The 13,942-nt window shown below is 32.1% G+C and overlaps 1 protein-coding gene across 1 annotated transcript; it reads left to right on the plus strand.

Annotated features, from left to right (window-relative positions):
- Positions 1 to 1,040: 1,040 nt before the first annotated feature.
- LOTGIDRAFT_202459 (hypothetical protein) lies at positions 1,041 to 2,870 on the plus strand. The gene has a single exon (XM_009056371.1). The coding sequence runs from the start codon at positions 1,053 to 1,055 to the stop codon at positions 2,388 to 2,390; it is 1,338 nt and encodes a 445-aa protein (XP_009054619.1). The 5' UTR covers positions 1,041 to 1,052; the 3' UTR covers positions 2,391 to 2,870.
- Positions 2,871 to 13,942: the final 11,072 nt, after the last annotated feature.

The raw sequence follows: 13,942 nt of genomic DNA on the forward strand, positions 1-13,942 counted from the left end.
GCTAAACCAAAAAAATGAATAACATGAACGCAGTTTTACATCCTACTTTTCTGCATTATGAGGGCTAATGAAGACGGACAACGCCATACAGGGAGTGAGAGAAATTTTGCTTTGACAGCGGCATTAGGCGCTTTACAGATTTCAACCTGTCGAGGGACCCTTAACTTGCACAGTCTGTTGTAGCAAACAGCCCCTCGATTTATTGTCATTCCCCCCCCCCCCCCCAAAAAAAAAAAAAGAAGGGAGAATCTTTAATTGGGTTGATGAATATGCCCAGTAATGGAAAATTTGCAGAGGTGAATTTGAATTCTACAATGAATGTTTTTATTTCAATTAAAGAACAGTCTCCAGATTTCAGTTTGTTTACTTGTATTTTTACGACACTGACAACGTCCACACTCCTTACACACGGAGAAGAAAACTACAATTCTTACAGATCCTTACTTATATTTGAACAATGAGAACTAGTAACAGACAAAAACAAATAGGCTTGATAAGTGTTACACACAGAATATAGGCTAGGTACTTATAGTTTACTTTCAAGTCGAACAAAAATTTCGTTCACTCTTATCGTGAAAAAATGTAAACAAACTTGTAGTTGATAATGTATTCTTACACTATTATAGCTTGAAACAAAATAGTCCACGAATATGAAAACATCACGTGTAAATGGCAAAAAAGCAGACAAACAAGAATTGTTACAAAAAAATAACGTGAAATAAAATACAAACATACAAATTATGTCCAAAAAAACGTAATTCTCACTTTATGTAGGGCAAAATGTTGAGTGATGCGGTTACAACGCCCAAACTTTGTTTTTGGATTTATTTGGAACATTTATTATTTGCGAAAATAAAATTATAAAGACTCTATTTTTACATAAAATATTCACAATTAATTTAGACAACCATAAAAATTTTGTTTGTCTCTTACTTTAATTTAGAAAACACTAAAAATGTCTTTCATCTATAATGTATTACATTGATATCAATTACGCTTTACTTTAAGTACAATGGACTTCAAGGGAAGCAACTCGTGATAATTATTCCAAAATGTCGGTCATGCAGAGACATTTCTTTCAGGTTTATGTAAAAAGTAAGGGATTGCAAACATGTCATCTTATAAACAGACGAGTATTCCATCGGTTGAGTGCCAACTTATATTCTCAGAACCCACCTACATCGAAATTCGACGAAAGACCAGAATTTCCGGGATCAAAGTCGGAATTTATCAGCAAATTAAAGTTCATTGATCCTGACAAAGTAGATGGAATTCCTGTGTACAGAGCATTGGGTCGAGATGGTAAAATTCTGGAGGACAGTGAAGATCCAAAATTGGATTCCGAAACTGTCATCAAAATGTATAAAGATATGACTTTATTAAATACTATGGATCGGATATTATATGAATCTCAGCGGCAGGGAAGAATTTCATTTTATATGACAAACTATGGAGAGGAGGGCACCCATATTGGTTCTGCTGCTGCTCTGGATCAAAAAGATATGGTGTTTGGTCAGTACAGAGAAGCTGGTGTGTTAATGTGGAGAGGCTTTACTTTGGATCAATTCATGGACCAGTGTTATGGTAATGAGAATGACATTGGTAAAGGAAGACAGATGCCTGTACATTATGGATCCAAAGAAATGAACTTTATGACAATATCCTCTCCACTGGCCACACAAATGCCACAAGCAGCTGGTGCAGCTTATGCATACAAAAGAGCAAAAAATGGGTTATGTGTCATCTGTTATTTTGGTGAGGGTGCAGCTTCAGAGGGAGATGCTCATGCTGCATTCAACTTTGCTGCAGTATTAGATTGTCCAGTCATATTCTTTTGTAGAAATAATGGTTATGCTATATCTACTCCAGTGAAAGATCAATACAGAGGAGATGGCATAGCATCAAGAGGCATAGGTTACGGCATGCCAACTGTGAGAGTTGATGGCAATGATGTTTTTGCTGTATACAATGCTGTGAAAAGTGCTAGAGATATGTGTGTAGCTCAGAATAGACCAGTTTTAATTGAAGCTATGACATATCGTATTGGACACCACAGCACATCAGATGATAGCTCTGCATATAGATCTGTAGATGAAGTTAGTTATTGGGATAAGCAAGATAATCCAATATCACGTCTTAGAAACTATATGACCAATAATAATTTCTGGGATGAAGAGAAAGAAAAAGCCTGGAAACTTAAAGCACGCAAATTGGTAATGAAATCTTTTGCAGAAGCTGAAAACCGTAAGAGACCTAACCCTGAAGAAATGTTTAATGATGTTTATGATATATTACCTAAACATTTAGAAGAACAAAAGAATGAAATGAAAGCACATGTGAAACAGTACAAAGAAAATTATCCTCTTGAGCATTATGACAAATTATTCTAAAAGCCATAGATGAACACTTTTTTTTTCTAGGAATGGGGCAGTTTTTAAGAAAAAATCTCACAATTAGTGTTGAATCACATACCGGTAAAAAATATAAAAAATTATAATGATGTAAATTTATAGAAGTGACTGAAAGACACATATTGTATTCTCTAAATGTGTATTTTTGATAATGACACTATTATATAATAAGTTTATCAATATATACATTTAATTGTGTTTCTGTCTAAATATTCCAAGAAATTTTATACATGTTATTTTTTTTTATGAGCTGGATGAGCTCAGTTTCACTTTTCTGTATGAAGCTTACTTTAGAATGAAATCTTAACATCTTGTTTGTCATTGGTTACTGGCAAAAGCATGGAATTATCAGATACTGATCTCTGAAATTTGTTCTAATTAGTAGGACAAAAAAATGCTATGTACTATGTTTCATTAAGTTTATTTTTACTTCAGTAATAATACATGTGTGCAGTTTTCTCTTAGATTTTTATATTTATAGGGCTTTTTACTTTTGAAGTGTCTTGTATCATAGGTATGTCATTTGAAATGTCATTTATTCATAGGGCAAATGGATTGTCAAATACAAATGTAATTCAATATTACATCAAATTCAGTTTGAGTGTATTTCTACAGTTGTTAAACAAATATGTACTGAATTCACAACAAACGTTTGTTTTAAGTTTAAAGTAACGACAATATAATTTGCAAATACAAGGAGCACCTGATTGGTAATTATGACAAAATCCTATAAAAGATGAAATGAAATGACTCCTGATTGGGCTACTGTAATGAAAAACAAGCAATGCCATGCAGTGTGCAATGAGGGAAATTTTGCAAAACAGTAGCATTAGCCCCCTCTTTTATGATTTCCTGTTTAGGGAACTTAAACGTGTACAGCTTGTAGAACAAATGACATTGGTTTATTGTTCTGATCGAACAACTAGGCTAAATTGCCCTGTCCTATAATTCTAAGTTTCTGACATGTTATATTCTGTTTAATGTTGTGGGAAATGTCAAGGTTACATAAATTTCTTTCATTGAATAAGAGACTAAAGTGAATAGCTATACTGGCAGTTTCAGTTGTTTTTCTGATCTCAAAGGGAGCCACTGTGGCTCAATGAGTTAGACGCTTGCTTGCTAACCTGAAGGTCCAGGTTTCCCAATATAGGTCAATATAATGCCTGATTTCCCTCTCTCAGTGATACAGGTATATAGAGGGACTGACAGCATCCAGTCTTTCAGCTAGAACAATAAACCATAAAACCTGTTTACTACAGGCTGTGCAGGTTAAAGATCCCTCAACAGTTAGAAATCGAAAAAGAGCAGGCTAATGCTACTGTCCTGGCAAAATTTCCCTCATTGCCCTCTGCATGACATTGTATTAGTCCATATAGTGGGGAAAAGTAGGATGTAGAACACCATTCATTTCATTACGTTTGTGTATTTAAAGCAGGTAACTGGATGACCATTCCCTCAAAAGTTGATGATCCTTGACAAATAAAATTGCCTGTGATTTACATTTAGAATAGTACTCAAAATGATCTCTTAAATAATGAATATCTATATATCAGAGGCAGGTTGTCGAGAATATGCATTTATCAAATATTGGGCATAAAGAAAAACTAGATTTAAGAATGAAGATTTCTGTGATATATAATAAAATAGTTTTGAATGGTCTGTCTAATTTTACTTTTACCTTGAAAAGTAGTTTTCAGAAATTAAATTAATACGTTTTTAACCTCTGAGGTAACAATTGACATGTGCAGTACAAACTCTAGATAACAATTACATGGTACATTGATAACAATTTTATGGTACATGTGCTAAACAAACTCTAGATAACAATTACATAGTACATGGATAACAATTTTATTGTACATGTACTTATGTACAGGTGCTGGGAACTGTTGAAGGACTATTTTACAGTTATAATGTTGTGTTCTTATTGTAAGATTTATTTTATAATGGATGATACTGGTAATTGTTTGGTTTCCCTTTGATATTTTTATGTATATATATATCACGTGATTGATTTGAATAGAAAAATAAAATTATGATATAAAATATGTTATTTAGTTCATCCTAGGCCTACATCGGTAATCTACACCGCATGTATGTCTAGGGTCAGATAGAATTTATTCATTATTTATTCTATCCGGGTAGACTGCATTAGATCAAAACAGGGTTCGTTTTATCAAATCTATGACAATCAAAGGATTTACAAAAACTTTTTGGATCACTCAAACGTATCTTTGATAACTGTAATATTCTGATTACTTGAAGACTACACTTGATCAAAGAACCCGGTTGCAGTGACCAATACCTTAGCTATAAACCATACCATAAAATACAGTAATTTCCGAACTTGCTGACAGGAATCGCAGAAAAAAACTGTTTTTATTTGCTTGGAAACTTTTCTTTTCACATTTAAAAGCCATTTTTTTGCCCCAGATATCCAAGGTACAGGTATTCACGAAAAGAAATGCGGGGTTTGTTGATGTTTAAATGCACTGGCAAGGTTGGTTGAGGCTTTGATAAACAGGCAAGGTTGATTGATGCTTGATGAACAGGCAAGGTTGATTGATACTTTGATGATCAGGGAAGGTCGGTTGATACTTTGATGATCAGGGAAGGTCGGTTGAGTCTTTGATGAACAGGCAAGGATGATTTGATAAACAGGCAAGGTTGGCTGATGTTTTAATAATCTGACAAGTTTGATAATTAATTCGACAATATGCTGAAGGAATTAACAACGTGACATGCGTATGGAAATCGAACAAAATCACACCCTAATCTAATAAAAAATATGTTTTTTATCTTGATTAAAAAATTCCCACCTGTTTTCTTCTCATATAAAATCAAGTTTAGTTGTTGATTTGGTATTTGTGAAGTTTTGTTAAAACGGTACCATGAAAGCCTGTGTAATTGCCCTCCTTTTATTTGTTGTTGTTGCAGTTAGTGGTAAGAGTTTCATATTTTCCTGTAAATAATGCTTCTGTCTGAATGTAGTTACTGTTGTAATTACTTTTATTATACTGGAAGGTAAAACACGTCATAAACAGTGTATAGGCCTATCCATATTTTCAATAATCTGGACTGGACTGAAACAAAAAGAAGCATAGTAGAGCATTGAATGAGTTTTCTTGACCACATGATATGTAAGTGCCAGAGTCTTGTAAAGTTTATATGTATTTTCAGAATTGGTGTTTCTTTTGCCTTTCGGTATAGTAAAAATCTGAATTTGCTTAAGGTTTTGAATATGATTTTTGCCTAAATTGACTCTTTCAGCTGCTCCTGACAGAAGATTTCTGGAATCTTTTGGTAAGTTAAACCTAGTATAATCATTACATTCCTATTTTGCATCACATAGCTTTAGCACGAATGTACATTAAGTTCAGGTCGACTTTACAGAAAATATAGACTTCCAACAACTACTAACAACTTACTGGCAGCATTGCATAATCTGATCAATCCGATCAATATGATGAGTGGTCGATATGAGCAGGTACACTTTTGATAATGACAATATTAGAAAATGGCTAAGGTTTAATATCTAGACAAATCATCGACATTCTTTTTTAATAAACTAAATCCTCGATATCCATACATCATTTTATAATGAAAGTCTGATGACCGATTTGTCGCCTATACCTAGACCATCACGTCCACTGTTATTTTTTTTAACTCATTGTACAGGAAGCTGACGATAATTTTTATTCTGAAACGTGAATCTGCTCATGGACATATTTTCCGATGAAGATAAAATCTAAATTGTTGATTATTGATCGAATTCAGTCAATTCAAAATCATTTAATGTTTTATTTTAATTTAGGAGGTTCAAAATGTGCATTCCAAGTAATGTGTTTTGTTAACCCATGCATGGTGTCTATATGTGCATCTCATCCAGGAGCTAAATGCAGGTAAAAAAAAGTATAAATTTATGTTTATTATAATAGATTTCATTGACATGTTCTGCACTTTGGCATATATTTGAAATACCAGTTAGCCAGGCTATGTTTAATCTTAAAACAAATTTTCAGCTGGTAACGATAAGGAATATGTAAAATTCAAAGCATGTAATCCGTCATCAATTTATTTTGCCGTATAAGTCACCTAAACTACATTTTCACCTACCATTTTAATTTACTTGAGTTTAAGATAAACCTTGTGGGAAATATACGCCAATTTGAAATCTGATTGAATTCAAACAATCAGCCCACTTTGTATGTCTGAAGATCGCATAGCGCTTAAAAACATGATTCAAGTTATGTTTTAATATTGCTATCATTATTCATGCTGAATTCATTTTTCAGTCAGGGCTGTGGGTGTACTGCTGAATGGACTGATGCTTCCGGAAATAAAATAATGTGTTAATATCTTATCTTGTTTTATAAACAATTCATATTGTCTGCGCACAACATCCCAATCCATCCCTCTCTAACCATTATGTTGACGCCAACAACATTCACCTGCCAGTCTAAACCATGTGAATAATAACCATCAAGTCGTATAACCATATAAGATAGCAGATTACAATGTCTCACTCGAAATATTTGACCCTTTTCGATGAACCATGAACCTTTAGGCCTTGGAATTACCCTTGGCTTTTGAATGCAACAAGGTAGAAGCTATATTTGATCCAGCATGGACACGTTTTTCTCTAATTTCCCCCGTGACCAAAAGCCAAAATACGTCAATATTTACTTGTGGACTCAATAATGTCTACATTCTGATACAATTTGGACGAAATCTAGATACTGACCTTTTAAGTGATTAAGAATGCAATTTCGTATAGAATTGGATAAAATTTGCTGCTGTAAAGGTGTGTGGGGTTTTTGAGAGACTGCTTGTTCATTTACAAAGTATCTGTTCCGTTTCTGTAACATCTCTTGGACTGCAGCACAATCTAAGGTTCTTGTGTGAGATCCTCTAAGAGATCCACGAAGAAAATCTCTTACTGCTCTCAATATATTTTTATTCAAATAAAATATATATGATTAAAACCTATCTTAACAAAATATATATACATTTGAACATATTTGTGATATAGAAGGAATAATAATGTCTAATTATAAAATTAGATTCGAGGTATGTTACAATGACACTATGATGATTACATTACTGTAGGTAAAGGCACTGACCCGAAAACTCTGTTTCTGATATTCTAATAAAATATATATTATGGACAAGACTTATTTAAGGGATTAAAAGAGGATTTTTATTAAAAATGTATGTGCTTCGGTGACACTGATAGCATCAGATGTCTGTGGTACCTGCAATTCTACATAAATAAAGGAACCACAGAGGCCTTATTGAAAATTGGAATGTTGCAAATTGATGCTGACGTTTCCTCGATACACACATATTTTTCTTAGAAAACCTCTTTGTAATCCCTTGAATTTACCCATTAACGATAATTTTGATCATGAGATTTCGAGATTCATGGAAGAGAGATTTGATTTTAAATAAACAAAACAGAATATTCCACTGTTAAAATAGTGGTCATTACATCAAATATAGAAAATTATAGATCTTTTATATACCAAATCACAAAAGAAAAGGAGTTCTGTTGTTTTTGAAACAAAATGCAGATTTTTGGTTAAGTTCAAAGTTGCATTCTTTATTTCAACGTTGATATTCATGAACACATCTTTTAGAAAAAACATGATACACGTGCCAAATAATGATATTAAATATATAAGGTACCTAATATTACCTACAAGTGTGTCCAATCACACAAATGATCATGCACACAATGGCCAACCGAGGAGTACAGCGGCACATTAAAAGCGACAGAGGCCAACAGGGTTTGTTAAGCAAATCCCAGGAATTCACCTCAACCATGTATAATGAACAAGTCATTTACTATACAGCGTTTCTTTTCTGATTCAGTGTATATAATATAAACGTTTTGGCAGTGCATTCTGAAATGGAAATAAAGTTCTATCGACTGGTTTAGAATAAAGTAGGCGAACACAGTGAGACAGTAAAAAAATACCAATAAATAGACAAAAACAGATCTTGCAATATTAGGAAAATTACATCTGACCAAAAAAATTAATACAATCTTTGGATAAAACACCAATCAACAGAAGCAAAATTTCTAAAAAATTTAAAATAAATGCATGTGATTGATATATTTCACGACAACTTCCAGAAAAAATAATCAATTGTGATGGGTAAGCCAGAACTAATTCCATCAGATATAAATCAATTGGCATCGATAAGCCAGAACTAAAGCAGAAATAATTCTGTTGACATGGATAAAGCAGGAATAATTTGAGATATAAATCAATTGACATGGATAAACCAGAAAATTTTTAATTCAATTGACATGGTTAAAGCAGAAATAATTCTAGATATAAATCAATTGACATGTATAAAGCAGGAATAATTCGAGATATAAATCAATTGGCATGGATAAAACAGAAGTAATTCGAGATATAAATCAATTGGCATAGATAAAGCAGACCTAACACAATCATGGGATACAACAGAAATCAATTGACATAATCCAGAAAGAATTCCAGATATAAATCAATTGACATGGATAAAACAAAACTAATTTTAGATATAAATCAATTGACATGGATAAAACAGAAATAATTCTAGATATAAAACAATTGACATGGATAAAACAGTAATAATTCTAGATATAAATCAATTGACATGGACAAAACAAAAATAATTCCAGAAATACATCAACATAAATTAATGAAACAGAAATAAATTCCAGATATAAATAAATTGACATGGATTAACCAGAAATAATTCCAGATACAAATTAATTGACATGGATAAAACAGAAATAATTCCAGATACAAATCAATTGACATGGATAAAACAGAAATAATTCTAGATATAAATCAATTGACATGGATAAAACAGAAATAATTCGAGATACAAATCACTTGCCATGGATAAAACAGAAATAATTCTAGATATAAATCAATTGACATGGATAAAACATACATAATTCTAGATATTAATCAATTGACATGGATAAAATATAAATAATTCCAGATACAAATCAACTGCCATGGATAAAACAGAAATAATTCTAGATATAAATCAATTGACATGGATAAAACAGAAATAATTCTAGATATTAATCAATTGACATGGATAAAACAAAAATAATTCGAGATACAAATCAATTGACATGGATAAAACATAAATAATGTTTTCAATTGTGGCAGCACTGTAAATTCATCAACATAAAACCAAAGGATCCTATGATGTATAATATATTAAAGGGGCAATATACATAGATAACAATCAAAACACATAAATGCAAGAGATCAAAACACTGTAAGCTAGGTCTGTTCACTAACCCTTTATTATCCTCAGAAATATTTGTCTTATTCTATTCATTTTAAAATAAAGTTACTTACCATTAAAAAATACACAATTATTTTAGAAATGTCTGCCTCAGATACATTTCTCTTATTTTTTTGAATTAAAATAAAGCAAATTATTAATGCGTGATTAATATAATAGGCAAATAGTAAATACATGATGGATTGTGAATTAATATCCATTAACTCTTTGGTTCTCATCTGATACCATACATCAGAGAAGCAATAATAAATTCAATCCAAAAAGCTGAAAATTGAATAGAAATTTTTATAGAGTATATAGCATGTTAAAAATGCATCATTTGGTTTGACTACAATCAAAACATTTCCATAACATGTGAATGTAAAGACATTGCATTTTTTCTCAATTCTGTATGTATAGAAATTAAATAGAAAATTTACATTGTTGGTAGTTAAAATAACCACTATCAGCAGGAAAACTGACTAATTCAATACAGCATCCTTTCAAAACCCAAAAATATAACAAAAAACAATACATGTATAATAACAAAACTATAACTAGAGCCACTCGTGGCACAGAGTGGGACTTTGCAAATGTAGCAAATTGCAAAAGACCCCGAAAAAATCATCCTTCCACGATAATTAGATCAAGCGCAAGAACAGTCTAAAGTTGAGAAATTTTCATTTTTTAGAAGATTCTAATACCGGAAGTAGACGTCAGACCTCACAAATGAAAGTATCAGCAGATAGCCAAGGTCAATGACCTTTGATCTTGTAAAAGAGAAAGTCTAAAAAGGTCAAGATCAAGAGATATACGTCATCAAAATTTCTAATTGCACTATAAAACCGGAAGTTGACATAGGACAGCAAATATGAAAGTACAAATAGATAGCCAATGCCAATGACGTTTGATCCTACAAAGGTCGAGGTCAACAAAGGTCAAGGTCAAAAATTGAAAATTTTCAATTTCCAAAACCTGTTCCTTTTTTTGAACTAAGAAGCGGAAACAACCGAAATTCTAAGACAAAGTGGCTCAAAATATGATGTAATTGTGTGCAAAGTTCCATTTTGAACAAACGTATACTTTGCGAGTTATGCCCCTGGCCAAAAATGTCAATAATGAGTAATTTAACCCGGAAGTGCCATGTCCACCTCAATCTTTTTTTAATAGGTTAATTAATATTCAAAATGTTACGTTATGTTCCAAATGCCAAGTTCCTACATAATAGAGGTCAAAAGATATAGGTCAACAAAAGTCAACAAAGGTCAAAATCGAAAAATGAAAATATCCAAATGTAAAAAACCCGTTCCTTTTTTGAAACTATAAAGCTGAAACAACTGAGCTGTTAACACAAACTGGCCAAAAGGATGAGGTAATTGTGTGCAAAGTCTCTTTTTGAACAAACGCATCCTATGCGAGTTATGCCCCAACCCCGAAATGTAAACAATTAGTAATTCAACCCGGATGTGCCACGCCCACCACAATTTTTTTGTCATAGGTGAATTCATATTCAAAGTGTCTAATTGTATTCCAAATATCAAGGTTCTCCATAAAAAAGGTCATAAGATATACATACACCAAGATCAAAAAGACACAAATATGGTAAAACTAAACTCAAATTTGAAAAAATCACCAATTTCAATTTTGCTTTAAAAAAGCAATTGTTCTATATCTATGTAAAGTGCATGAGAAGCACATTAGGAAACCGAAAAAATTAACCCTCTAGGTTAATTAGGTCACGTGCTAGAGCAGTCCAAAGTTGCAAATTTGGCTTTTTACGGATAGCTATAAAACCGGAAGTACATGTCGGGGGTCAAAGGTCAAAGTATCAAATGATAGCCAAGGTCAATGACCTTTGACCCTATAAAGGTCAAGATCATCAAAGGTCAAGGTCACGAGATATACGCCATCAAATATTGAAAAAATTCAATCGCACACTGCAAAAAAGCAAAATCGAAATTCAAAAATCGGCTTCCTGCGATCTCTCTTAATTTTTATGTTCTTTCATTTGACACCAAAATTTTGAAATTCGGTTCAGCTAAATTGGCTGAATAAAAATCGAAGAGTTTCAGGGAAATCAAATTGGCGGCCAAAAATTTTTTTTTCTTCGTTTTTTTGTCATAACTTTGTCTATCTATCAGCATAAACTTTTTTGTCCTATACAAATTACACCGGAATTAAAATTTGAAGCTTTTCCATTCGATAGTTCATGAGATATGCAAACATACATTTCAAAATCGTGAAAACACGGCAAAAAAAAAATCGGTAATAGCAAATATGCAATAAAAACCATTTGTGATATATCAATGGAGAGATCTTGAAGAGCTCTAAAAAAAATAACCCTCTAAGTTAATTAGGTCACGTGTAAGAGCAGCCCAAAGTTGCGAATTTGGCTGTTTTTGGACAGCTATAAAACCGGAAGTAGGCGTCGGAGGTCAAATGTCAAAGCATCATCTGACAGCCAAGGACATTGACCTTTGTCCTATTAAAAAGAGGTCAAGGTCACAAGAAATAAGCTTTCAAACTTTGAAAAAATTCAACCGGAAGTTGCAAAAATGCAAAAGCAAAATTCAAAAATCGGCTCGCAACATTTTGTAGACATTAGACAACAGATTACATCGGCACCAAAATTACACAGATTTAGTTTATTCCTAAGGACTTATTTCGATTTTAAGAAAAGTAAGAAAATCAAGATGGCGGCCAAAGTTTCACTTCCGGTCTGAATTTTATTTTCTTCGTTTTTTTGCATTAGCATTTACTTACGACCTGCATAAATTCCGTTGGCCAATTTAATATACACCGGAAGCTATTCGACCGGAAGTAGATTGTACTTTCAATTGATTCCAACTTTAAAACCGGAAGTGGTGTCAAAAGTCTGACTGTATCATATCATTTACTTTAGTGATGTCTCTTTGCATTTTGAATTTCAGATCAATCGATGCAAAAACAAAAAAGTTGCAAAAAAATTGCAAAATTCAATCGAAAAAAGTTTGCGACAAATTTTCGAATTTCGTAATTTTTTAAGTGCTATCTGATCAGAAATTCCAGCCAGATTTTAAAACTGAAAACCCGAAGAAAATCGATGCAAAAATGCGCCTTCTAGAGCCAATTTACCAGTTTTTGCATATGTTGCACTGTGGCACTTACGGTTTTGCAAAAATGTTCCAATTTATATTCATTTTAAACGTTGCCCCTGCAGAAGGTTTACACATGTAGAAATGTTGATGTAGCTATTGAAGCCTAGGCTGTGTGCCCTGTGGAAATTTCGAAAAAAAAAAAAAAAAAAAAAAAAAAAAATTGACAATATGATAACAAACAATAACAAATGAATTCAAATAACTAATGATTATTCATGATTTTAAAACGATTTAGTAGCAGAATTTTTGTATCATTATTTGAATACAAACAATTAAAGCTGCCAAGGGAAGTGACTCCTTTCTGCTTCAAAGGTTCCCTAGTAACATAATTTAACAGTCTATCTCTGTTTTTCTAATTGTAGACAATATTCTCATTTTAAAAGGTATTATGAAAAGATTAAGTAGAGCTCAAAGAGCAGAAACAAACATGTTATAAACCATATCCCATTCAATGGTTATATTCATACATATATTCAAATACATCTGGTCATTATTATTATTATAATTATGTTATCATAATTAACAGAGTAAATATAATTGAAACTTGAAATTTCTAGCCCAAAATAAAACAAAAAGTTATATAATTCAAATTAAAAAAAAATTGTTCTATTCCATCAGATCTGTTTAATAAGTTTGAACTTAAAAATAATACAGTTTTGAACTGAATAAAGGCTAAATTCTTTTCCCATAAAACAACAATACTTATTTACTTTAATCCAAATTATGTACACTGTTTTTGAATGTACATAATGTACAGACATAGCTCTGTCCAAGATTCAAGATACATGTACATCAAGGCTGTAGATTTTCACATTTAATCTGTGTGATTTAAAAATTCTTGTAAATGTGTGAAAAAGTACAATTGAACTGGGCCTTTTAAAGGAAAACCTCAAAAGCATACATTTAATAGACCTTCTGTCAGACATGATTGGCAAATACATTCTTATCAATGGTCCTGATGTACACCAAAGTCATTATGTATACAACAAAACAAACCTATTTAGACCATTTTACCTACAATTCAGACTTTTCTTCTCTTAGCGGAACTTTTAAATCCTTCATTTCAGTACTATTACCATCTTCTTCTTCCTT

Source organism: Lottia gigantea (assembly GCF_000327385.1).
Source record: "Lottia gigantea unplaced genomic scaffold LOTGIsca_271, whole genome shotgun sequence".
Classification (NCBI taxonomy): domain Eukaryota; kingdom Metazoa; phylum Mollusca; class Gastropoda; family Lottiidae; genus Lottia; species Lottia gigantea.

Bases quoted from the DNA above. Each gene is read 5' to 3' on its own strand.
- LOTGIDRAFT_202459 (XM_009056371.1), top strand. From the start codon at position 1,053: ATGTCGGTCATGCAGAGACATTTCTTTCAGGTTTATGTAAAAAGTAAG.